The sequence below is a fragment of the Typopeltis vanoorti genome, chromosome 9 (assembly GCF_054136105.1).
Source record: "Typopeltis vanoorti isolate ZY-2024b chromosome 9, IOZ_Tvanoo_1.0, whole genome shotgun sequence".
NCBI classification, from domain to species: Eukaryota; Metazoa; Arthropoda; class Arachnida; order Uropygi; family Thelyphonidae; genus Typopeltis; species Typopeltis vanoorti.
This window is the reverse complement of record NC_143557.1, coordinates 15,486,896-15,510,194: the sequence shown is the minus strand read 5'-3', so window position 1 is coordinate 15,510,194 and position 23,299 is coordinate 15,486,896. Positions and strand designations below refer to the sequence as shown.

At 35.1% G+C, this 23,299-nt stretch overlaps 1 protein-coding gene across 1 annotated transcript in view; it reads left to right on the top strand.

The window, feature by feature from the left end:
- Positions 1–23,299, top strand: part of Tif-IA (RNA polymerase I-specific transcription initiation factor RRN3 homolog Tif-IA) — a 308,793-nt gene that overhangs the window by 27,265 nt on the left and 258,229 nt on the right. Inside the window, exon 3 of the mRNA XM_090397940.1 lies at positions 9,728–9,817. Within this exon, the coding sequence (XP_090254066.1) occupies positions 9,728–9,817 (90 nt within the window). The remainder of the gene's footprint in view (positions 1–9,727; positions 9,818–23,299) is intronic.

The window sequence follows — 23,299 nt, the reverse complement described above, 5'->3', positions numbered from 1 at the left end:
AAACAGTGACATAATTGTATAACTATAGCATAACACATCGCTTACTAATTTAACTACCAGACTAGATGCAGGACTTGTTATGCTAGATTCATCATTTGTTCTTTAAAATCCTATTTAATTGAATATTGCTGAGATTGCAGTATTACCCCCCCCCCCCTTCCCACCTGACTATTATAAATGAAACCAGTTAGCAGCTCAGAATCTCTAGCATTAAAACCAAACTAATATGCAATAAACATGCAAAGACCCAACTTAATGTCACCCTCTTGGTAGTTAAATTAGATAAACTATTCTCATTTAACTGCCAAGTTAAATGAAATAAACCTTTAGTATCTAACCAACCAAACCCCACATAATATCTAATGAACATACACTAAGCTAATAACTAGTTTTTCTGTTGTTCACCTAATGATGATTCACAGAAATGACAAACACAGCATTTTTTTTTTTTTTTTCTGCTGGCTGGTCATCTTTTTTTTTAGCTCATAATATTTTAAAATTTCATAATCTTTAAATTCTTTCCTTTTTAATTTTTTTCATCATCATCATCAAATTCCTGCTATGTACCCTCAAGGGGTGTACAGGATATGACAGTACTACATGAAAAAATTACATCATTACTAGCTTCCTATCTACAATTTTCCTCCAAATCTGTCTGTTACTTGTCAAGGCTCCAACATTATATTATCTTATATTTCTATCGTCTAAGGCACTTTGTACCGTATCAATCCACGTATATCTTGGTCTTCCTCTGGGTCGTTTTCCTGCCAACCTGGCAGAGAACACTTGTTTTGCTAATCTTTCCTCTCCCATTCTATTTAAGTGACCATACCACCTGAGATTAGCTCTGCTAATGCATTCCTGGATGCTGACAATGTCAAGTTCTTTCCTAATATCCTCATTTTTAAAATGATAATGCAATTGATGCCATCTGTTCACCTATAATCTTTCTCGGGACTCTCATATCTGCGGTCTCTAGTCTTTGGTAAAGTGTTTTACTTCTGACCCAGCTCTCAGATCCATAAGTTAAAACTGGTTTGAACACTGTCTTGTATACAGCTAATTTAGTGTTCGGACTAATTTCTCTCTTATTCCATGTGAATTTATTCAATTGACTTCCCACCATACCAGCTTTGCTGATTCTGTTGTCTATTTCTATATTTAATTTACCATCTTCAGTAAAAATTGTGCCTAAGTAACTGAAATGTTTTACTTGTTCCACAGGTTCTCCATTCACAACACAGTTGACATTTTCAATGATTCTGCCTATTTTCATTGTCTTTGTCTTTTTATTGCTGACCTTCATACCATATCTATTACAACAGCTATTCAATTTAGTCAGAGAATCTTGCAGACTTGAAGTGGATTTATTTAGAAGTATAACATCATCCGATTAAAGCAAAGAGCTGACATTAACATCTCCAATTTTGATATCAGGTTTAATACCACTTTCCTTCATAATGTGATCCATATAGATAATGAATAACAGAGGGGATAATGTACATCCTTGTCTCACACCAGATTTAACATTAAACCATCTTCCTGTACTTCCTTCAATTCTAACTGCTGACTCACAACTCAAATAAAGACTAAGTATTGCTTGATATAATACCCCATTGACACCATATAACTGCAGCGTATTGAATAGCTTCTCTCTTGGCACCTTGTCATATGCCTTTTCCAAATCGACAAAACTTAAATACAGATCTTTGTTATATTCCCATGCTTTCTCAACTATTTGTCGTAAAGTGAAGATCTGATCCTGACAGCCTCTATTTGGCCTGAATCCAGCTTGTTCTTCACCAAGCTTTTCTTCCACAATTCTTCTCAACTGTTTCTCAAGTATACTTGCATAGATCTTGCCAGGAACACTCAGTAGGGAAATACCTCTGTAATTCTCACATTCAGTTTTATTTCCCTTTTTATATATGGGTACTATGAGAGCTCTACTCCAATCATCGGGAATTTGTCCCTCTGTCCAGGCTTTCTGAACTATGCAGTGCAGCCACTGTAAGACTTTTATACCACCATACTTCAACCACCATCCACATTTCAAGCCTTTGATGGCTTTTTCTACTTCAAGTATGGATATGTATTCCTGACTGCATGCCTGGTCAGTGTTTTTTATCACTGTGCTCTCATCACTGCTTGTTTCATTTAGCAGTTTTTCAAAGTAATTACTCCATACTTCAAGGATATCTTTTTCTCCTGTTTTCATTTCACCTTTATCATCTATAACTCCTTTTACAGCACTCTTTCCTCCATTTCTCAGCTTCTTCAACCTCCAGAATATTTTGCCACCTTCTTGATATTTATTTTCTATGTTCTTGCCAAAGTCGTCCCATGACTTTTGTTTAGCTAGTTTTACACACTGTTTAGCTTTCTTACATTTGTCTCTGTATTCTGTTAGAGTTAAAGCTGACTTATTTGCCAGGAACTTTTGATATGCTTTCTTCTTTTCCTTCACTGCCTCTTTAACTTCCTGTGTCCACCAGGGAGTTCTGATTTTTTTATCTTTGCACACAACCTCACCACATGCCTCTGGCAGAATCAATCAATGTTTTCTTCAGAGTTTGCACTGAATCTCCAAGGTTTGATTCCTGTTCTCAAACTCTTTCATTTTCTTTTCAATAATCTTTCTGTATTTTAGTCTACAGTTCACATCTGAGAGCTGCTCAACTTTTATTTGCTTTAAAACTTTCTTACATGTCATTCTTTTCAATATGAAATTCAATTTTATCCTGCTGAAGACTAAATAGTGATCACTTCCAATTTTAAATGATCTGTACACTCTGGTGTCCTGCACCAGGGAGAAAACATCACTATCAACAATAACATAGTCAATGAGACTTTTCTTATTCCTAGCCTCTTCTCTCCATGTGAATTTGTGCACATTTTTATGTTGGAACATGGTGTTAGTAATAACCAGTCCATGTCCTGAGCAGAAATCCAACAAATATTTGCCATTATTATTAGCTTTGCTCTTTTCTCCAAATTTTCCCAAAATATTTTTGTATGTCTCGCAATCATTTCCTACTCTGCTATTTAGATCCCCAACAAGGACCAACTTTTCCTTTTTCATTGTGTCAGTTGCTTTTTCTAGAGCGTCAAAAAATTCCTCCACTTCTACCTTAGTAGAACCTTCTGATAGGCACAAATAAGTCTCATTGTCCAGTTCCCCATTCTCATATTTGCCCACATTACTCTACTTGAGACTGACTGCCATTCAAGAAGATTAGCCTCGTATTTTGTGTTGAATACTATGGCTACTCCTTCTTTTCCTTGATTGTCATTGCCTGAATATAACATTTTGTATTTATTGCTTAGAAAGATCTCACCAGTTTTGGTCTTTTTTGTTTCATTCACCCCTATTATGTCGATCTGGTACTTATCTAATTCCTCAGCTAGCTCCATTTCTTTGCCATTCAGGCTTCTTACGTTGATAGTACCGATCTTTAACTCTGGTGATGTTGAGTTGGGGTTTGTTTTCAGATTTGTTCCAGTAGCTGACTTTTCGCTGTTCTCTCTGGTTCCCTGGCGAAAACAATGGGGACCTTGTTTAACCGGGCGACGCCCCAGCCGGCATGAAATTTTGTCATGTTGTCATGGGGTGCTTAAAGGTCAAAGCTGTATAACTGAGAGGAGACCTCCACATAGCCTTTAAAGGAATGCGGAGAACCGACCACGGCTTCTGACCTAATGTCCAATCCTTTCTCGTGGTGCACCCTGTTGGGTATCTACTTTGATACTGAACGAACGAGGATGGGCTGGCAATTTGGGATTTAGCCGACCAAATTGTATTCTTATTGGTTAAACCAAAATTAAAAAAAAAAAAAAAATATATACTTTTTTTTACTGGTTTAATTTTTTAAATTATAAATTTAAGATATGAAGAAATTATATACTTGGTGTTAATCCTTTATCGTGGTAAAGGTGGTACGACTTCACTTGCCTTTGGTATCCCATAATGCAAAGCACATCTCCTTGCGGACATGTATAATGCAATGCATTATTGAAAGGGTCACTACCCAGACCAGTTTCGACCTTTATTGAAGTCTCATCAGTGGGAGCCAGACCCAGAGGTGATACCAAGGTTGAAGTAATACAGGTCATATTTTCATATACGAGTTGCCAAAAGGTTTTACACCTTATTAAAATAAGATCTGAATTAGAGATAGTTAAAAGTTTTTCCACTTGGTTATATATTAAAGATGCCAAGAAATTGTATACTTGTTTTAAACTTTTATCCAAGTGTAAGCAAACAAAGTTTGCACCTAAACCTTTTACCATGAGTTGCTCCAGTCCTGAAAATACTTCAGGCACAAACTTTGTTTGCTTACACTTGGATAAAGGATTAAACCAAGTATAAAATTTCTTGCTATCTTTAATTTATAGTATAACCAAGTGGAAAAACTTTCAACAGTTAAGGTTTAATTCTTACTTTTTTTTTTAAGTATATATTTACTCAAGTATTTGGTTTTCACTCTTCACATTGTTTCTCAGTTTCACATGATATTTTGGCTCTTTTTAAAAATTTGCACTGAATTTTACCATCATCGCATATTATCCAGGTATGTGAGATTTGTTATTCTAATTTAAGAATTTTAATTAATAAATAATCCATTAATTTTGAGCCTACAAGTTGGTAAAGGTGTAGCTCCTTTACCATTAAACTGAACTTTTTTTGTTTGTTCTCAGTAATCTTTATTTTAATATGCCCCTGTACAGATGATACTTTGTTTTTTTTTTTAAAAAAAAAAGCTCCAGAATTACCATCTCATATCACTTGCACAAGCTGTTATACATATTCACTTCAACACGATGTTGAACATATTTCACATATTCAGTATAGTATTGATGTTCATTAATTCTTTTTTTCCACAGAACATGAATACATCATCATGAAATTCCTCATATGTACCCTCAGGGGGTGTACTACAGGATATGATAGTACTACATGAAAAATTTACATCATTGCTAACTTTCTATCTACAGTTTTCCTCCAAATCAGTCTGTTAAATGTCGAGACTCCAATATTATCAGGTCTTATATTTCTGTCTTCTAAGGTACTTTTTACTGTATCAATCCACCTATATCTTGGTCTTTTTCCTGCCAACCTGGCAGAGAACACTTGCTTTGCTAATCTTTCCTCTCCCATTCTGCTTAAGTGACCATACCACCTGAGATTAGCTCTGCTAATGCATTCCTGGATGCTGACAATATTAAGTTCTTTCCTAATATCCTGTTTTTAATATGATATTGTTATTGATGCCTGTTCATGCCCCTAATCTTTCTCAGGACTCTCATATTTGCAGTCTCTAGTCTTTGGTCAAGTATTTTACTTCTAACCCAGCTCTCAGATTCATAAGTCAAAATTGGCATAAACACTGTCTTGTATACAGCTAATTTGGTGTTTTGGCTAATTTCTCTCTTATTCCATATAAATTTATTCAGTTGACTTCCTACCATACCAGCTTTGATTCTGTTTATTTCCATATTTAAATTACCACCTTCACTAAAATTCGTGTCTAAGTAGGTGAAATGTTTTACTTGTTCTCTAAGTTCTCCATTCACAATGCTGTTGATATTTTCAATGTTTCTGCCTATTTTCATTGTCTTTGTCTTTTTAATGCTGACCTTTATACCATATCTATTACAGCAGTTATTCAATTTAGTCAGGGAATCTTGCATACATGAAACCTCAAAAGTTTGGTCTGGCATAGTGTAGTATTGACACCAAACATAGTATCCTGTGGTATGATGCTCATCTTCTCCATAGAAGCAGTTTTAAATATGAATGTTTTTCAAAGAAAATTGTGAAGCTTTTACATCAGCCTAACCTAAATTGAACAATTGTCTCTCTTCCAAAAGTTTGGGGTTCTCATTTTATTTAAACACTAAAAATAGTTTCAATATTTATTCTTAATCATAATTTCTATGTGGCAACTAGAAATTAACCGTTTTTTAATTGGTAAACCATTATATACCTTGTATTTTTTGGTCTTTGATTTGCTTGTTGTTTCTACACACTGATATATTGTTATTTTCCTTATTAAAAATTATGGAAACAATTACCATGTTGAAGTAAAACTGCAATTTAATGTAAGCCAAAATAATTACTCAACGTTTCGACCTTTATATCAAGGTATTCACCTGGAGTATACACATATATACAAAGAAACAAGCTATGTTAAAATATTAGTATACTAAAGTCATACTAATTTTTTCAGCTGTTGGTGGGAAAAAAAAAAACTTACCATGTCAAAGCTACAGTCCTGTTGTTGTTATCATCATCTCTGGTTACAAATCGTTAATCATTAATTATAAATAACTGGTTTGCCAGTTAAAAATATTTGTCACATGCTAGAAATTAATATTAAAAAAAAGAGATTTGTTAAACTAGAGAGCAACATTCTCACACATACAGTAAATTAGAACAAAACAGTATAGATGGTGGCCAGTACGACCTGAAATTATTGCTCAGTGTTAAAGTAAGGGTTTGCTGGAAAATTTGAAGTTAAGTGGACTTGAATGTGTTCCATCCAAATTCTTGGGATTTCTATGCCACCATTGTTAAGATTAGGATGGTAGATCAAAATTTCACAGGCTTCTTTAAATTTGCTTTCATACTAGGTTTTTGTATGATGTAAGGAACAGGCACCTCTCCAATCAGTTTGGTGTAGAATGTTAAGAGCATGATCTGAGAGGCCTGCTTTACCAAAATTGTTAAATTTAATGTGTTATTTGTGTTTTTTTATAGGTAGGAATTGTGCATCCAGTTTCACCAATATAAGGTAAGTTACAGGTGCAGTGGATATGGTATACCTTAGGATGGACCAAAGGAGGAGGGAAGAGGATCCTTGGAGGAGTTAAATAATTTTTCATTCATCTTCAAGGCCCACTTTTCCTAATTTGGTTGTGGGGGCTGTAGCTGCAAGAGGAACTTCCAATGGTCACGATCCTCTGCCACCAAGCTCGGGTGTTCTGGTGGGACTTCCAAATGTGTCCACCCAAGGTTTTGGATATAATCTATCCAGCGAGTCCTTGGCCTTCCACGTGGCCTCTCCCATCCTCTGGCTTGGCAAAGAGGACCTGCCGGGAGAGCCTCTCTTGTGGCATTCTGACCAGGTGCCCGTACCAATGTAACTGTGATCTCTCAACACGGAGAAGCGTCCTCCTGTCCATCTAAGTTCACTTATTCCCAATATATCCAGCTTCTTGTGTTCCATTTACATCTTTATTATTTCCAGCTTACCTTGGTTCATACTTCTAACATTCCAAGTTCCAATCCTGTGGTTTCTTGTGTAACAGGGAGCCTCCCTTTTCCAACTAGCAATATCCGTGACCAAGCTTCCTTCCACGTTTGACCTGGAACCATCATAAAAACTAGTCCTACTTGTGGAAGCCCTCTGTTCTTCCCCAGTTGCATGTTTGGATGCCTTCAGGCATGGGAGTCTTACCATCCAGCACTATATCGTACTTTCCCATTTTTGGCATGTTCATAGAATGTTCTTAGCAAGGTACAGAGGTGGTTTGCAATTGCCTTCCTCTGGAATATTTTTCGACTTTCCAGTCTAGATCTGCACTGTTCTGTGAAAACATGGGCACCTCTGGAAGGATGTGACACTTCGCCATGCAGTATGGTCTTGGTAAAGAAGAGGCTAAGTCTCTGTATTAGTGATGTATTGCTCATATCTTTACCCTGGAATAATTCCCAGTAAAGAAATTATCCCTTACCCCCAATTTAAGGTAATATGACCACTTAAATGGAATCGCAGAGAAAAGGTTTGCACAACAGGTGTTTCATGCGAGGATTTCATTGAAAAATCTAGGTGGATTGATTCCATTAAAAATGCTTGAGAAAATCAAAATATAAGGTTTCACAGTGTTGGAGTTCTGCAAATAACAGACTAAATTAGATGGAGATTGTCAATTGGAAGTTAGTAAAAACAAACACATTTTTATTACACACTTTTCTCCTAATTTCTATGTTCCTTTTGCATTCCAAGCCATTCCTTTGTTGATTACCTCCTACACCACTACTGTTTCCAGTATGTACCTTCCTCTTCCTAACAGTCTTCCAGTCACTGACTTCCTTGTTTGACTTGTCTTGCATTTCTCTTCTCTCATTCTCCTCTTTCACGACACCATTTGCAGACACTTCAGTCTCTCCTATCTTACTCTCCTGCTCTTTGTGCTTCCATATCACCTATCACTCAGATCTCTAGTTCACCTTTATTATTACTACCTTCTAGCAAAAGCTGACTCCTGCCAGATCGATTGAATTGCTGGCCATCACTGTTATATTATTTGTCCCCAAATTCATTCGCATTTACAAACTGCTTTCCCTTCTCCTCATATAGCTCTGTCAACATACGTTTCATGATCCTTGCTTAACATCTTAGCTCACTCCTATCATACCTAGAAAGCATGCTGACATTTTTCTACCACCGTTAGCTTTTATTCTTCTCAGTAACTTCTTTATATTCATTCTCACATTTTCATTTTGTCCAACCAAAATCATTTGTTCCTACCATCAGCAACTCTTTTTTTTTATATAATTCTCATATCCAGAGCCATGTTCACCTTGTATATCTTCCTGGAAAGCAAATCCTGTTTTTCCTCTCATTAACCACATGTCTACTAATTGAATCCCCTAGTAACATCAGTCTTGAATTGTTCATGGTCTTGGTCTCAAACCATGGTTATCTTTCATATGGAAGTGTTTTGTTTTGCTCACCCAACGTGGAATATTGATGAATGGCAAGAATGCGATTTCTTGATATTCAACAAAAAAGCTTATTATGGTTATCTCGAATCCAGAAAATAGAAATAATGTATTAATAACAATATAGTGTAATTTGTTAGGTGGATGGATAACATTTTCATTCTCTACTCAACATGCTATGGTTTGTAATCTTGCTGTAGTAGCAGTATATATTAGTCTTTAGATGGTAAATTATCATCCCCTGATGTGCGACTACTAACTCCATCTTGCTTATTGGATGAAGTGGGGGGGGGGGAGGATCCATGTTTCATCTCTAGAACAAAGTTTCCGAATTAGCTAGTTCACTCATAGCACTAGGTTTACAACCTTTGTTGGGTGGGATTAATATAAAATATTTTATCTTCTATACCATTTCAAGTTGTATTCATTCATCTTGATACCAAGTCTCAAGATGAATGTGGGCGTTTAATTTTTTCTGAATAAAGGAGAAATGTATAGTCCAATAATGATTAAGCTGTTTTCAGCAGTACTCGGCCAAATAAATATTAGGTGAAACTGTCATCCCCCTGTAAGCACTTTCAGTTTGCTTGTGACTTATAAAGAATAGATGACACATTAAATTAAGCATAGTTTAAAACAGCAGTTTTTTAATAGCAAACTAATTTACAGAAAATGTTTCATGTTGTGAATTAGTTATTTCTATAAGTGAGTGTGTGCCAGAGGTGGTTAATAGAATAATTTTGAAGATGTTTTTTTTTTATATTTTTTATTGCTGCATTCTTGAATAGAGATCTCATTATTTTTGTCATAATAAACTAAGTTAAAAGGGATCATTCTCCCTTTTGATATAATTTTACTATTTCTGCTTTGGAATTGACAACATTAAACTTCATTAGTAACTTAACAATTTGCAATATTAAACAAGTGAGTTATGTTCTATAGATTTTTAAAATTTAGTATCACATTTTGTTGTATATTTAATGTTGTTTTTCTTTGCAGGATGATGATCTTATTAAATGTCTTTGTGCATTGAAAGATAATATTTATATTCTTGATAAAGAAAATGAACACTTAGTAGGAATTCTCTTGGTAAGGCTAAGCCCTGAATTATGTTTTTAACCTACAATCTGGTCAGTTGGTTTAGTTATCTAGTTGACTGTTAGACACCTAATTCCATATCATTACATACATAATCATTACTGCTGCTTCATTCAGTTTGTTTGCATTTTAAAAAAGATAATTCTAGACACTAACCATGGTATTTGTTCAAGCTAGTTCAGTCTTCCAACAATGAAAATAGTCTTCCACCTAAAGAATTTTGTGAACATCAATTCTGCATTTGGATTTCATGTAGAATCTATTGGTTATGGAGTGAAAACAATATTCGCTAGTCTAGAAGTACTTTAATATTAAGTGTTAAAATTAACTTATAGGCTTCAAAAGGCATTCATTTAATTATTTCCACATCTTTTATTCAAAATGGTAAAATTATACAATGATTACATACAGTTGTATAACTGTATGTAACCTGCTTGCTGATAGTTGAGACATAAGCAAATTCACATGGCCTAGTAGGCAGCACGTTGAAGTCGCCAGAAATGACATCACTCAGGCAACCAATGTGCTGCCAGTGTGGAAGAATAGAAACTATTGCATTGCAAATTTTGAAGATCTTACATTTCATAAACAAGCAAACCAAGTAAAAACAAACAAAAAAATGCAGCATATTACATGTTACACATAAACCAGTAATAAAAATAACACAAAATAGGAAGAAAACCACATTCACGCATAAAGGCAAGTGAGCAGACAACAAGCAACATGAAATGTCTAATAATTATTTATTTGGTGTAATCCTTTATCCAAGTGTAAGCAAACCAAGTTTGCACCTGAACTGATCAGAACTTATTCCACCTTTACCATGAGTTGCCCCAGTCCTGAAAATACTTCAGGTGCAAACTTTGTTTGCTTACACTTGGATGAAGGATTCAACCAAATATATAATTGGTAGCATAGCCAAATGAAAAAACTTTCATCAATTTTCATGTGTATTTATAAGACATTTATGTTTGCTTGTTAGTTCCTATTCAGAATGTTAATTTCTTTTTTTGCTATGCATATCAACCTACTTTTATTTTAAATTAGTAAAATACTCTAAATCAAATGAAGAATGGAGTTCTTGTTATTGAATTTTATTTTTTTTTAAACTAGATGAAATTACTTATGATTTGAGTGGGAAAAAGATTTAATAATTTGTCTTGCATTCTTTCTGCTTCAGTCATCAAATTAATTGCAGATTGATTGAGCTCAGGCCAACTTCTGCAAGATTCTACAGGTTGAATTAATGCAGATAACATACATTATACAAGTAGTTTGTGTATATAGCAACCTACTGCTTATCTGACCCTTCAATTATCAAAACAGTGAGTTCTGATAATTGTAGGGTTGGATAGTTAAAGTAGTACTACATGGTGCTCTACCATAAGTCAGTTAATTGAAGAGTCGTTTTGAAAGTTAGGTAAAGATAGGTTACTGTGTGTGTGTGTGTGTGTGTGTGTGTGTTACAAATATACATTTACTACTTGTAGAAGCGAAATGTATTACCTCTGCATTAATTCAACCTTTCTATCTTCCTGGATATCTCTTACTGAAGAGACTACAAAGATCCAGAAGGAAGTGTGCTTTGCATTATGGAATATTAAGGTAATTAATGTGAAGTCATCAGCCTCTATATATAAGTAGCATGGTTGTGATGGTATTTCATTGCTTACTCTTGGATAAATATAATTTCTTGAAGTACAATTTATTTTTTAACCAAGTGAAATAAAAAAACTTTCCATAACATTCCTGCATAGTCCTTATTTTGTAAACAGGGAATGTTGTCTTGATACAGGAAAGGGCCTTCACCGAACTGTTGTGATAAAGTTGGAAGCACAGAATTGTGGAACTAGAAAACATTGGGATCCCTGGATATATGGACCATAACATATCAGAAGGTGCCCCGAGGAAGTAAAGTGGAATAGAGCCCAACTTTAGAATCATGAAGTTACTGCATGTGCAAACTTTGCTTACACTTGGATAAAGGATGAAACCAAGAATATTATATTGTTAATCAAGTGAAAAACTTTCGACATCTTCAGAGCTACATGTTGAGACCTATACTTCCACCTTTCACTCACAAAACCACGACCACGTTTATTAACCAACAAGATATTCTACTACAGATGCCAGATGTAGTGCCTCGAGACACTTTTAGGTCTTTGGTTTTAGAGTGATGGTTGCACACTATTCAGTGAAAGTCATATTACAGAGTGTTTATTCTATCTGCAAGATGAGCAAGGTTTATTTTGGCCTATTTTGAATAGCATGGAGATGAATCTGAAAAATTTGTTTTTTAATTCCTTTCATATTAAAACATTCAGAATACATTATGATAAGTGCTTACTTATTATTTTATGAATTTTTATTAATATAGCCTGAAATAGGAAAATCAGCAATAATGGCATGTAATGTGCATACATCATGTCTTAGTTAAAAGAATCAAAGGAGTTATTTATTTATTTTTAATACTGCTGCTGATTTCACTTATTAAACAATATATATTAGCTCACCTGGTTGGCTGAGTCATTAACATATTCGCTGTCTAACCAACAGTCTGCAACTTGGAACTTGATTGTCTCTAGGTGGGAAATATCATCCACCCAGTGTCAGACACACCCAATGCCTTTCAACTTGATTGTCTTTAGATGGGAAATATCCTCACCCAGTGTCAGACCACTAGCTCCACTTTTTGGAGATGGCTTGAAAAAGTTCCATGTTTGGTCTCTGGAGCAGGGTTTCTGGAGTAGGTTATGTAATAAAATCAATGAAATAGGGGCAAAAATCCTTAACTCACTCATGGTATGATTGTATTATAGGCTTACAAATAAAAAAAACTTTTTGTGGGTGGGAGTAACATAAAAAAAAAAAAAAAAAATTCATTGTTATATGGATATGCACTAAATTTTCACTAATCTTGAAATCCTTTATACTTTTTTTTTTGCTGATAAGTGTACATTCCGCTGCTTTTTTTTTTTACCGCATTGGTAAACAAGGTCTTCAAGATAGAATCATTTGTGCATTTTAATGTTTGTCAAATAGGTGTGAAGATAATCTAGTGAGCACTATGATCTTCTACCAAAACACAATCTTGTCTTTAAATTGTAGGAAAGCTTTCACTTCACTCTATACACCTTTTACTTTATAGAATAATTTGATCTCCACTCTAGATCACATTTCTTTTCTTGGTTTGATTTACACATTAAGTCTTTTTTTTGAACAAAACTTAGCAATTTAGTTTCCTCAGCTTCCAGAAAACTTTGATTTTGCATTACAAACATCCACAAGAATGCTTCCCACTATCCATACTTGCTATTATTTTTTCATATGTGGTTAGAAACTTTTCATCCTTGAAAAACTTTTCCAACTAACCTTCCAAAAAAGATGTATGCTGGAATTATGTGTAAAGTTAAAAATCAAATTCTGTTCTTTCTCTCCTCCTCACTCTCCAAAAATGTCCTCTGAATCTACAGATGTCTTAGCTTTGCCTTACTATGAAAACTGAACACTGCCCCTCACAGTGGTCTAGCCACAACAAGCATAGCCATTAGCTTTCTTAAGAGCTGTATTCTCAGCCTAGAACCATGAAACTTCCTTTCTGATAAATCGTCTTGAAAAGAGCTTATAATAATAAGGAACAAACACATTATGAAAAATGACAACTTTTGCAGCTCTGATTCTCAGCCAGAGATTTGGCCTCTTAGTTGTCATCAGTCTTTCTTCAAAAAAAAGCTGCACAGAAGCCATGAGCATCCTTAACCTCAGCAAACTTTGCTTTAGCAGCTTGCAAGTACTGATTTCAGACCTTATGTTGTATATAGAACACAGAATCAACAGTCTGTCTCCAGATATTGTTAACAACCTCAGTCTTGACATAGCTAGCATCCCAATGAGCTTCACTACTTCAAGGAAATCTTTCTAGCAAACCATCCTCACTTTATAAATTATGGATAGAAAAATATACCAATTACTAGAGCAGATAAGGATAATGCAACTGTGGTCCACTATACCAGCTAATATGAGAGTGGTCTGAAAAGTTTTCGACCTAACAATGAAAAAACAAATTTATAATTTCAAAATTATTATTATTTTTCAACATAATCTCCCGTAAGACTAATACATTTATTCTTGCAATGCTCCAGTTCCATTATCCCGTCCCTATAGTGGTTCTCAGTAATATCTGCAAAATATCCCTCTACAGCTACAATCACCTCTTGATTCAAAGAAAAACACGCTGACCATCGAGGAAGATTTTTAGTTTTAGGAAGAGACGGAAGTAAGAGGGACCTAAATCTGAGAAATAGGGTGGATGTTCCAACAATTCATAGTGCAGATGCCTTAATTTTCCCATAGCCAAAACACCTTTGTGGGTAGGTGCATTGTCCTGATGAAAGATAATTTTTTTCTTCTACAAACTGGGTCTTTTCTCACGAATTTTTTCATCTAGTTTGGTTAAAAGATTGGAATAATATTCCCCGGTTATTGTTTTATCCTTTTCAAGATAATTAATAAACAAAATGCCTTTAGCATCCCAAAACACTGATGCTATGACCTTGTTTCTTTGGCTCTGAACAACCAGCTTCTGTCCACTGTTTTGACTGCTGTTTGGATTCTGGTGTGTACTGATGAATCCAAGTCTCATCCATAGTAATAAATTGATGCACAAAATCAGTTTTATTCTTGTTAAAATGTTCCAAGCTGCTCAGATTTTCATGCTAGTGCGTTTTTGATCTGCATGGCACCCGTCTTGCACAAATCTTTTTCATTTGCATTCTTCATGCAAAATATATAAATATAAATAAATTGAATATAAATGCAATAAATAATGTCTGTATTATGATTTTTTTTCGATGGGGAACGTGAAATATTTAAATTTTTCCAAAGGGGGCCTTTACATAAGTTTGGGAAGCATTGCTATAACAGACGACATAAATTTTTACGGTAAAAATTTGGAACGTAGTATACATGGAAGTAGTGTAGCATGCATTAAAAATAACTGTAAAATGTTTTAAATCAGTGACTGAATTATTTCATTCTGGTGAGTGATTTTTTAAAATAGTTAGCCATAAAAATGTATAGATAGAAAATTTTTTTAAATCTGTAACATTTATTTTTAAGATGTATATAAGCGTACTAATCTAATTTGGGTATCCAAAAAAAATGATGCACTAATCGAGGGATTATTGCAGGGGTGACAAACTGCCGGGCCGCGTGCGGCCCCAAAGCAATTTGGTGTGGCTCCCGACGCCTCAAGGAAAGATTAAAAAAAAAAAAGGATGGTTGCTTTTTTATAATACAGAAAATACCATATTTACTCGAATATGAGTCGCACCCCTGTACCCTGATTTTACTTTATGAAAAAAGAAATTAAAAATTTTGCATGTACTGTACATCGCACACAAATAAAGTTTAACCACTTTCACTTCTGGACGATAACTCGCTCCCCATGGTAATAAACAACACGTTTCCCCAACTGCCATTATATTGCAGATGCAAGAAAAACTAATAGTTTTATTGTACCACTGAATAAAGTACAGAGACATTTGCTGTCTGTGTAATATATTTCTTTAGTGCGATTGGAGACAACTGGTATAAAAACAGCACTAACTAATAAGCCACATGTATCCCCCCCCCCACATAAACCATGCTGTTTAGACTTAAGCAAAGCCATATGTTTCACGACAAACACAGTATCTAACTGAAATCTATTGTTTTTAGTTAGATGTGTGCGAGTGCCCCATGAACTGAAACACAAAGCTGCAATAAAATTCGTGAACGTGTTTAAACTAAGAGATATAGAGTGAATGTTGTTATGACAGTTTCAGATAATATGGAATTTGGTTGAAGAGAATTAGCGTTTCAGCTCAAAATTGTCGGCTTGACTTTGTGTTTTGGTAACGCGATCTTTTGTTAATACCGTACCAATTATTATATCCACATCTTCATAGCTGTTCTATCTTTATTGGCCTGCAATTGCTGTCTATTTTATGTTCTGCTTTCACTTCTCAGACATTCGTGAAGGGTATTCATTACGTATCTGAAACCTTGTAAATTACTTGTAATTTTTACTTCGAATAATGGGAAAGAAGATGACAATGCACACAAGGAAGCCACACTCGAGGCCGGAAGTAGCTATAACGAAGAGGAGATTCTTGGTAAGTCATCCACATTTTCAGTTTTTTTTCTGAAAACTTTAGTTTCTAAAAATCCCCACATATATCTCGCACCATGATTTTTTAGCTTTAATTTTTGGGGAAAAAAGTGCGAGTTATATTCGAGTAAATATGGTATCGATTTATTCGTTTTCATACATTTATAGTTACAATATGGATGCAGCGACCTGCTATAATGTAATTGCAGTAATAAAAATTATATCACAATTTCAATGTTAGATCCGATCCTAATCAATCATAAACTATATTTATGCTTTCATTGTTAATTTATAGCATGCTGCTGGTAGCGTAATGAAAAAGTTGAATTCTATTGGCTACCAGCTGTTCACGTGACGTGCAGCATATGCACTCATGGGGAATCCTGCTATGAGTTTATAATTGCCTGCTACAGTCAATCAGTGATATTTGAAGTTCAGTGCGCACGATTCAAAGACAACCTAGCAGTGAGAAAATCCCTTTTTTTATTATTATTATTTATTTTTTTTTTTATTTGCAATAGTATCGTGCACTGGTCTACAGTTTTATTTTTATAAAAATTGTTAATAATATTAATAATATATTTATTCACCGAGGCAATGTCACTTTCCAAGCCAACAAGAAAAATTGCTGATGAGAGGAGAAAATTTCAAGGAAAATGGGAATTAAATTACTTCTGCAATGAAACAAAGGACAAAATTGTGTGCATTATTTGTAACGAAACAATTAGTGTCGCCAAAGAATCTAATATAAAAAAGGCACTGCGATAAAATTCACAAAGAACAATATTCACGCTTTGAGGGTAAACTGAGAGAAGAAAAATGAAGTATGAAGAATTCACTTCAAAGTCAACAAGTATTTTCAAAAATTATGAAAGATAATGAATCAGTAGTGAGAGCCAGTTATGAAATCAGCTATTTATTGGCAAAACATTCCAAACCTTTTAGTGACAGTACCTTAGTTAAGGAGTGTATGATAAAAGCAGCTGAAAACGTATGTTTTTAAAATGTGCAAGTATTTCACGATATTTCTTTGTCCTGAAATACTGTTATCGAAAGAATAACAGAGATGGCAGATAATATGCATGACTAGTTGCAAGAAATATCCTCAAACGTACAGTGCTTCTCAGTTGCACTTGACGAAAGTTTCGATATTCAGGAGGCTCAAGTTGCTTTGTTTCTTCGGGATTGCGACGACAATATGAATATTACTGAAGAGTTCTTGGAATGATTCCCATCCATGGAACCACTACGGGGGAAGACATTTTTGACGCCGTGTGGGGCATTTTTGAAAAATACCAACTTCTTCTGAATAGGCTCGTAGCAGTGACAGGCAAAAATAAAGGTTTTGTGTCAAGACTTGCAGCAAAGTAAAAGGAAATGTATCCAGACATTCCAAAACTGCAATCTTTCCACTGGATCATTTATCAGCAGGTCCTGTGCTCCAAAGTGTTGGAAATGAGCAGTGTACTCAAGCCTGTGACAAATACTTTGAACTTCATCCGATTCAGAGGCCTCAATCACTGCCAGTTTGCACAATTTTTAAAAGACTTGGAGATGAATTTGAAGGGCTACCTTATTACACAGAGATTCGTTGGTTATCTTGTTATAATGTTCTAAAAAGCTTCTTTTTTTTTTTACTTTTGGAGGAGATCAAATTTTTCCTAGAAATGAAAAATCATGATGTTGCATTTCTTAATGATCAGACATGGGTACAAGATCTAGCATTCTAAGTTGATATTACAGGACATTTGAATGATTTAAATGTCAAACTTCAGGGGTAAGATCAATTAATAACACACATGTATGATGCACTGGCAAATTTTAGATATAAGTTAGTTTTGTTTCAAAATCATTTAAAAGAGAATATTCTAAGTTACTTTGTGTGAACAGTTAAACAATAAGAATAAAAGTTTTTACCTTTTCTCAATATTGTCCCAAACTAGAAAAGATAAAAGAAGAATTCGATTCGATACGCTATTTAACGATTTTAAGGAGCAAGAAGAAGTTTTTTTCGCTTTTTACAGATCCTTTTTCCTTTAATTTCGAAAAAGCTCCTATTTGTATTCAAATGGAACTTATTGATTTCAAAACTGATTCCTTTCTGAAAGTTTATTTTTCACTTGGTTAGAGTATAATAAATTTAGTTTAATTCTTCATCCAAGTGTGAGCAAACAAAGTTTGCGCCTGAAAGTATCTTCAGGACTGGGGTAAGGTGGTACAACACCAGGGTAACTTGTTGCAAAGGTGGAGCAAGCTACCAACTCTCCTGTCTCAGTATCTCCTATAATGCAAAACACATCTCCTTGCGGATATGTCTAATGTTATGCATTAAGGGAAGGGCCACTACCAGACTAGTTTCGACCATTATTGAGGTCTCTTCAGTGGGAGCTAGGCCCAAGCTGAGATACCAGGCAGAAGCATTCGCAGGTCATCTCTACCTATAGGAGTTGCCAAATGATGTGCCACCCTTTTTTAATAAATTACTCTGGATTTAGAGAAAGATGTTGAAAGTTTATTTTTCACTTGGTTAGAGTATAATAAATTTAGTTTAATCCTTTATCCAAGTGTGAGCACTTGGATAAAGGATTAAACTCTATCCAAGTATCTTTGCAACGAGTCGTCCTGGTGTTGTACCACCTTACCCCAGTCCTGAAGATACTTTCAGGCGCAAACTTTGTTTACTCACACTTGGATAAAGGATTAAACTAAATTTATTATTGATTCCTTTCTAAAAGCGAAATACCAAGAAGTTAGTGTGCCAAAAATATAGTTATTTAGGTCAAAAATATCCACAAATAAAAAAAGTTTGCAGCAAATATTCTATGTTATTTTGGAAGCACTTATTTACGTGAGCAATTATTCTCATTTATGAAAGGTAATAAAACAGCTCACAGATCAAGATTAACCAACATCAACTTTTCTGCCATGATGAAAGCCGTATGCTCAATCTTTGAGTCCAAATTTTGGCAGGCTGGTTAATAATAAATGTTGTCAAGTGCCGGGAAAAAAATAAAACATTGAAATTAAATTACTATAATTATATTATGCAAGTGTGTGTGTGTGTATGTATGTATGTATGTGTGTATATATATATATATATATATATATATATTAACCTGAAAATATTATTTTTCCTCAAAATATTTTCAGTAATATATAAAAAATTCCCCATACCCCCTCCCCCCCAAAAAAATATATATATAGAATTATTTTATTTCAACACAAACACAAAAAATTTCAAACTGACAGGAGGCTCTGTAAATCTTTGTGATGGTTATTAATGAGTTTATACTTTTTTTAGAATGTATAAATATATAAATATTTGATTTATTCAAATAAAATTTAATTTTGGTTTAATTTTGATTAAATGCTATCTATTGTAAACATTAATATAATAAAAATATTCTTTATATTATTATTTTTTTGAGTTGTCATAATCATTATACTATTATGCCTCCGTAGCGCAGTTTGAAGAACAACGGTACATTGTGCCCGTCGATTGGAATAGGCCTAAGTTCGATTCTCGTCGCGACGGGAGGAATCTTTATCTGGACGATTTCAATCGAAGGTGAGTTAGCCGATCTCATACGGAGGTAGTAGGGTTTTTCTCCTGGAAATTCGGGTTTTTCATCCCACACACAGACAAATCGGCCCTTCAGAACACACACAATTTATAGACAAAAAAATACTAGTTGCGGTAGTGTTGGAGGTGGGTGGTAGATGGCATTGATGGAGATGATTTGTAGTAGAGGTTCGGTGTAGTGGTTGAGACAGTTTTAGGTATCCTCCCACGATGGGTCTTTGGACTCCTTGGAGTATCACGAATAATAATAATAATTTTATGACTTGTAATGACTTAGAATAAATAAAATTTTTGTTATTAATTTTCCAATTATACTAATTTTTTCACTTCTCTTCGAATATACTAATTAGTGGAGGTTTTTTTTAGTTGAAAATTCTTTTGTGGCCCACTTGAGATACACTTTTATAGCAAATGGCCCACGGTAAAATTGAGTTTGAGACTCCTGGATTACTGTATCATAGAAAGATAACTGCAGCAAATCGTTGACCAACTTTCAAAATGAGGGTTTGTGAATGAGTTCAAGTTTCTCCCAGAAGATAGTTTCTGTGCATTTTTTGCCACAGATGTGGTTTTCATCTTGATGTAGAACTCAGATTAGGACATGCTTTGATCTTATTGCACTAGAAGCCAAGTTCTTGGAGGTCATATGTGGCAAGAAACAGTTTCCTTCCCAGTGTATTGCATTTGTGAGGTAAGTGCTTTACGCCACTTACCTCACAAATGCACCTCTTGGGGTGCTGACAGGTATTCTTTGCTCCAGTTGTATCATGCACTAATTAGACCAACACTTATGATTTCCACATCTGTTTATGCCAGAGAGAGTACCTTGCAGTAACTGGTAATTAGCTTATGGAATTAACAATGCATATAAAGGATATTAATTAAAGGCAAGAATAACTTCAATATTTCGGCGTCACGTTGCCATCTTCAAGAACATAAAAATATGGTATGTGCACGCAGGCACTAACAAAAGCAAATGAAGGTAAGAAACTAGTATTGTTCCTCAAGTCCTAATGGTGCCCTCTGCTGTTCTAATTTGGTTGTCTTGGCAGTTGGGCTGAAGTTCTCATAATGTAAGTCTCCCAAATTTGGGGTAGTTTCATGCACCCAAATTTGTTGAGGTTTGGAACATTTTTTAGAGCTGCTGATGATTCCTTGAATAATCTTTTGTACTTTAACTTGCTGCAGTGTATTATTTTTGTTTTCTTCCAACGAATTCTATGGTGGGTATCTAAGGCATCGTCTGCCAGCCCAGAGTGGCTGTACTGGTGAAACCTGATGTAGTCAGTGTTCTGAAATCCTGATATTTGCTGTCCTGCCTGTTTTGCCAAAGTAGGACAAGCCTCTCACTCCAACACACTGACATAATGGTCAGTTTTGACGTCTCCTCCCTATTCACTAATGTCCCACTCAAAGAAACCCTAGAGCTCATTCAAGCCAAGTTTTCTCCCGATATCTCAGCCCTATTTCAGTTCACAGTGAACTCAGGCTATTTCGTTTGGCAAGGAAAATTCTACAAACAGATAGAGGGGACATCCATGGGTTCACCGCTTTCCCCACCCTTGGCCAATTTCTTTATGGAGACCTTTGACTGCCCCACAAAAACCCACTATTTGGCTTCGATACGTGGATGATGTGTTCGCTATTTGGCCACATGGCTTGGATACACTCCACTCCTTCCTAACACACTTAAACAACCAACACCCCCAGAGTCCAGTTCACCTTAGAAAAAGAGGAAAACAACACCCTCTCATTCCTAGACACTTTAATCACTCGCCAGCTTGATGTATCTTTGGTTTTCTCTGTTTACAGAAAACCCATCCATACAGGCAGATACATTCACCAGCAATCCCCCCCCCCCACAACAATATGGGGTTATAAAAACACTATATAACAGCATAAAATTAATCTGCTCAGATGACGTTGCCCTAACCACTGAACTAAACCACATCCTCAACACTTTCTCAGCCAATGGCTATAACCCCCAAAAAATGCTAAATCCAGTAAACCACAACCCCCACCCCCCTTCCACAATAAAGATTACACCAAATCTATCACCATCCACTACATCCAGGGCACCTCTGAGAAAATAGCCAATATCCTCAAAAAATATGACCTGACTTCTTGTTATAGACCATATAAAAAGTTGGCATCCCTTATCCGCTCTACCAAAGACCAACCACTTCCCCTAGACCTACCAGATGTATACCAGGTCCTTTGCAGCTGCAAATTGTCCTACTTTGGCCAAACAGGCAGGACAGCAAATATCAGGATTTCAGAACACAAAGACTACATCCGGTTTCACCAGTACAGCCGCTCTGGGCTGGCAGACCATGCCTTAGATACCCACCATAGAATTCGTTGGAAGAAAACTAAAGTAATACACCACAGCAAGTTTAAGTGCGAAAGATTATTCAAGGAATCATCAGCAGCTCTAAAAAAAACGTTCCAAACCTCAACAAATATTTGGGTGCATGAAACTACCCCAAATTTGGGAGACTTACATTATGAGAACTTCAGCCCAACGACCAAGACAACCAAATTAGCCTGCCAGAGGGCACCATTAGGACTTTAGGAACAATATTAGTTTCTTGCCTTCTTCATCATTTGCATTTGTTAGTGCCTGCGTGCACAAAGCATATTTTTATGTTCCTGAAGATGGCAACATGATGTTGCCGAAATATTGAAGTTATTCATTAAAGTTGCCCTTAATTAATATCCTTCATATGCGTTGTTAATTCCGTAAGCTAATTACCAGTTATGTATGACCAACGTATAATCCTTGCTATTAGAATTACCTTGCAGTAGTTGGACCCTATCCACCATCAACCTGTAACACTTGCAACCAGAACATTTTGAACCTTACCGATTCCTAGTTTATACATCTAGGGAAATGGACCACACTTGATGTTTCGACATCAACTGCCATCTCTGCTATATGCAAAATAAATCCGTGTGAAATCATCCCACATGTCCAACTATTTTTTGCCCACAATGGGAGAATCTGTACAGCACTCATTAGACTGCCATCAAACTATTGAGGACATAATGCTGACATGTCTGTGATTGTGTGGTACTAGACAAACCATAATTTGCATTTTAATTGCCTGTCCTTGTTTTGTCAGTGAGTGTAGTCTGTATTTTAGTCTTATTCATTGATCTATCTGAACCCTATTATATACACCCAGGCAGATTTTATCAGGTTCATCAAGTGTTATTTCCATTTGTAAATTTTTACAGAGTATTAACATTTATCACCTTATATATAATATGTGCATATTGTATATATAGTTCAGTTTAGATAGTGTTTAAAAGCTTTTAACACTTAGTTTTTTATGTATCTTTTTATGAATTCACGTTTTTATACACTAATACATTTTTTTTTTTTTTTACATTTGTTTTTTTATGCATGTATGTGTATGGTGTTGTTTTATGTATTTATTACTTTCTGTACTGCTGTGACATGTATTTATGCAGTATGACCTTAGCTGTCTTTGTGCCACTAAACCCAAACCAAACTGGTATTCATGCATGCATAAAAATCAGTACTCAGTTTTCCGACAAAAATTTGCAGTTAAGAGTTCAAATAACTAAACATTAAATTGAAAAATCACTGTTTTGTTGTTGAAATTAGCTGGGATTTTATTGGCTGTAAATAAATTACAAGAAATAAATCAACTTACTAGTTTCACCACTAAAAAATATGCTGCTTTGTCATGATAAATGCAAACAATATAAA